The sequence below is a fragment of the Anser cygnoides genome, chromosome 4 (assembly GCF_040182565.1).
Source record: "Anser cygnoides isolate HZ-2024a breed goose chromosome 4, Taihu_goose_T2T_genome, whole genome shotgun sequence".
NCBI classification, from domain to species: domain Eukaryota; kingdom Metazoa; phylum Chordata; class Aves; order Anseriformes; family Anatidae; genus Anser; species Anser cygnoides.
The window spans coordinates 64,320,539-64,324,771 of record NC_089876.1 but is presented as its reverse complement, the minus strand read 5'-3'; the positions used below and the strand labels follow the sequence as shown (position 1 = coordinate 64,324,771).

General features: G+C 54.1%; 1 protein-coding gene across 1 annotated transcript; it reads right to left on the bottom strand.

Annotated features, from left to right (window-relative positions):
- On the bottom strand, window positions 1-2,674 carry LOC106043950 (16 kDa beta-galactoside-binding lectin). Its single transcript, XM_013193722.3, has 4 exons — window positions 2,520-2,674; window positions 1,031-1,110; window positions 699-870; window positions 1-209 (listed from the first exon to the last, which is right to left on the bottom strand). Exons 1-4 carry the CDS (start codon window positions 2,526-2,528, stop codon window positions 66-68), a joined length of 405 nt encoding a protein of 134 aa, XP_013049176.2. The 5' UTR covers window positions 2,529-2,674; the 3' UTR covers window positions 1-65.
- Between the last annotated feature and the right edge of the window lie 1,559 nt (window positions 2,675-4,233).

Here is a 4,233-nt window from a genome sequence, read left to right as displayed (position 1 = left end):
GCCATGTCAAGTTTGGGTTTATTTCACTATGCAGGGGGAAAAAAAAACAAGACAAGCTATAGCAGTTAGCTAAACTTAATGGCTTTGACTTTAAAGTCACCCTCCACAGCCAGGTATTGAATTTTCTCCATGCCCAGCCGATTGGGAAACTCGAACTCCGCTTCAGGCAGCTTCACCTTTACCTCTGTTGTATCGAAGGAGATACAGATCTGTAGAGAACCACAAAAAGGAAGACTAATGCATCACTGGTCGCAAGCCAGGCTCCCCACTCCTTCCAGGCTGGGTGCAGGACAGTTGAGGTGGCCACTGGCGGTCAAGGCCATGCCCACCAGCTCAGCCCCCTCCCTGCCCAGCAGGGCTGTGGAGAAGAAGGTGGTTTGCTCTGCCTGAGGTCAGTTCTAAGCTTCTGCAAAGGAATAAGATAGGCCCAGTCTGAACCACAGGTCAGTGTTTTAATCGCCCTTGCTCATGCACCTTGCAAACAGGGCCAGAGTGGGGCACTTCACATAGCCAAGCTGTTGGGCATTGACTTAGGGCAGGTCCAGTTGGTCAGCTTCAGCAGCAAGACTCTTCCCCTGCTGCCTAATTCCCTTTCGACTCCTGCCCCTTCTCCACCACTGGGGGAACCTGGCAGCATTAAGAGCCCTGAGCCCATCAGTGCCCTGTGCCAGGGCCTTCCACAGCCCCTGGGGTCTCACCTCAACCTTGTCACCGTGCTGGAAGGGGAAGTCAGCCTTCCTGTCCTCCTCGCCCCACGTGCCATCCTCCTTCGAGTTGCACACAACAGTGTTGACGTCCCCGTGGCAGTCGAAGCGAGGGTTGAAGTGCAGCATGAGGGTGCCGCTGTCCTTCCCCACGTTCACAGCAAACCTGGGGAGACAGAGGCAGTGCCAAGGGGATGCTCCAGCCACCCTGCGCCAGCAAGCTGAACCCAGCAGGAGCTCCATTACCCCCTGGCAAGGGTAGGAGTCTCCTGGACTGCAACCCCCCTGCAGTGCCACATCAAGCCATCTGCTGTCTCCTCACTCACCCTTTGGCATCAGACAGGATCTTCCCTTTGACCTTGATGCACTCTCCAGGCTCGACATCCAGCTGAGTAACAACCAGTCCCTGTGGGGCCAAACCACAGGAGTTAGTCTGTCATAAAGCAAGCCTTCCAGCGCTGCCTGGACCAAGGCACAAACCAGGTCTGGCAGACCCAAGGGCGTTTGCAGTTTAGTGCTAGGGCAGGGATTGAGTCAGCCCAGCCACCTTCACCAGGGAATCCAGGCTCACAGCCACCTGGCGCGTCCACCACCCCTCTGAGCACCACAAGCTGACAGTGAGGTGCTCACCCCACTGCAGCAAGGTCAGGGGGGTGATTTAGCAGCTGTTTTATCAACTGCTACAAAAGACATCCTCACAAGCAAGCTTGCGCCTTCAAGTCAGCAGCAGGCACTAGCACAGGTTTAATGGCAGTTACGCAGCTTTTATAACATTACATCCTTCCCCCTCCCTAGGCATGTCTCCAGCCTACAGGGGCTACCAAAAAAAAAGGTTGCGCACTTGTCTTAGAGCTGCATGCAGAAAGAGAGGGGGCAGTGGAGCCACTTCTGGCTGCAGCCCACTAAAGCAGAACAGCCCCAGGGAAGCTCTCATGGGGCAGACAAGGGCTTGTTCCTATCCTCAGAGCCAGATTATTCAGTCCCCAAGCCTCACACCTCCCAAGGAGGGCTTAACATCCCCCAGCCTCCCTCAGCAAAGGGGAAGGAGCTGTTTGGTGAGGTTAGGCATAACTCAAGCCATGCTTTGGTGCCTGTGCTTCCAGGCCCAGATGCAGTAATGCTGAGCTGCACTTAACCACGTGGCAGATAAAGCAGGGAGACTAACTTCAGGCTGGTCCCATTGCCCACTAGGGCTACTGCTCCAGCACCCAGAGCCCCCTCAGATGGCCACCCAGCCCAAGCAGTGCTCAGCCTCATGTCTGCTCCCTGCTTAGTCCCTGCTGAGGTCAGATCCCTGCAGCCGCTAAGCTGCTTATTGCTGTGGCACTAACACTGCCTTCTGGCTCTGCTTCTAGAGCCCTACAGGCACACAGCCTCCGTGTGGAGCAGGGGACAGACCTTTGGAGGAAAAGGGAGCTCAGGGCACAGTCAGCACACACTGCCATCCTGCTTTCCGCTGCTGCTGCTATACTGTTAGCCCCATCCTGTATCCAAAATGCGTTTTTCCAGAAGGAAAATAAGGAGCTTAAGGGAAAAAGGGCATTCAAACTGGTCCCAAAACTTTAGAGCACTCAAAGATACAAACATGCATTAAAACAGCTTTCCCACTTAGATAACATGCTAGAGAAGAGGGGGGAAAAGAAAAACGTCTGGTCAACCCTAACTGTTCCTCCCACAGCCACATATCAGTTGAGCATTTCCTCTCAGCTAATCCTTTTCCTCTCCTACCTTTGGCACCAAGCCCAAAACCCGCAGGCAGGCAGGCAAACCCTAGTCCTGCTTGGCACACCAGTCCGGCTTGAAGAGGGCACTCACTTGCTCCATGCTGCAGATCCCAGCCCCACCAGGCAGGACGCCCCCGAGCCCCTGCTCCACAGCCCAGCGTGACTCAGCACTCGGCTCCAGCAGCTTAAATCACTTGGGCAGGACCATCACATGATGGAGGGGGGGCGAAGAAGGGGATCAGTTGCAGCTGTTTGGGAGCTGGAGCTTTCCCAGCCATTTAAAGTGGGCAGCGGGAGATCTCTATTGATATTGTTCTTTGTGGGCAGGATGTGTGTGATTTTTTTAAAGCTAGCAATTGTTTGCTTCTGCGTGATCCTAGAAATCCTTACTGTAAGCTCTTCTAGCTGCTATGCAGTGTATGTTGGCTCACAGCCCGAGTGTGGCTCTGTGCCTGCAGCGAGGTGGCTGCTTTTTGTTAAGTGATCCCTGCCTAAAATCAGGGTTGGAGTCCTCATGTTACTGCTGCAAAGCGACTGCCTCTCAGAATATGTGTGTGCTCACCCTCTCAGCCTGGCCTCGTCCTTGCAAGGAGACTGGGCTGTCGGGAGCCCCAGGGTATGAAACATTACTGCTTACAGTACAATAAAACCCAATAGTTTGTGGAGTTCAGTGCCAGCGCTTAAAAAGTGCCTGAAAGTTAAGGCTGTTGGTGTGAGGCACTACTAGATGTGAGAATTCAGGCTGCAGCTTTTAAAAAGTAGCGTGATCTCGCTGGATTGATTCCAGTCTCAGACTCCAAAGGGAAAAGAGAAATGCTTTTTTGGCGGACAGAGAAGTTGGGCAGGGTTGACTGCAAGCAGCGAGGAAGGAGGCTGTTTTCCCAGCTGGTCCCTAACTCCTGCTGTTCACCTTTGCTGCATCCCTTACAAGCACACTGTCCCTGCCCCGAGGGGCTTTGCAGAGCAGGGAGGGGAAGGTGGGAGCAGCGGTGGTGCTATGTGTGTCTGCGTGGCCAGGTCAGCTGGGTGCCGCGTGTAGCTTTGGGTTAGCCTTAGCAGGGTCCTCAGGCCTCCGTGCCTCAGTTTCCCTCATGCATGAAGGGACACTAATGACTTGCAGCTTCACAGCTCCACTTGTACAACTTGGGTCAGAGCTGCTGTGTAAATGCAGCGCGTTACTTGTTGGTTAAGCCTTGACTGGCCTGTGAGATACAAATCTGCAGATAACATTAGGGTGGGCTGTGTGGGGCAGTTTATGACACCGAGCGCAGGAATTTATGGCTAGGTAGCAGAAGGAGACATGCTGCCATGCAGGAGGCTGCTGACACTTCAGCAGACCGTGCTCGCTGTTACACGAACAACATCCTGACTCCTGACACCATCCTTCACCCCAGCTCCCCCCAACACCCGTTTCTGAACATTCCCGAGGCATTTCTGCATCCCATATGCTTCCGGGCGAATCAAAGCTGAGCTGCATTTGAACTAGAAAGTCACAGGTCTGAATTGGAGCCCTGTGACTGGGGTATATGAAAGAAGGCAAAATGCTGACTAAAAGTACTGGTGGGAAAATCCCACACGTCCTCTGGCCTCCAGCTCACTCCCTGGCCATAACACGTGTACACGAGGGCCACGCTGAAGCCAGGAGTCAGCTGCAGGAGCAGACCCTGTGCCCATAGTGAATGCCACCAGGAGCAGCCCCCAGCATGGGCAGCGTGGAGAAACCCCAAGAAATTCCACCTTAAGTTTGCCCCAGTCTCTGGCACGATGTTAATGGGGATCACGTGTTGGAGGCTTTAGTTGCAGTT

Bases quoted from the DNA above. Each gene is read 5' to 3' on its own strand.
- LOC106043950 (XM_013193722.3), bottom strand. The intron at 871-1,030 runs GTGAGTGAGGAG...CTGTCTCCCCAG, and splicing joins ATCCTGTCTGATGCCAAAGG to GTTTGCTGTGAACGTGGGGA. The intron at 210-698 runs GTGAGACCCCAG...GGTTCTCTACAG, and splicing joins AGCACGGTGACAAGGTTGAG to ATCTGTATCTCCTTCGATAC.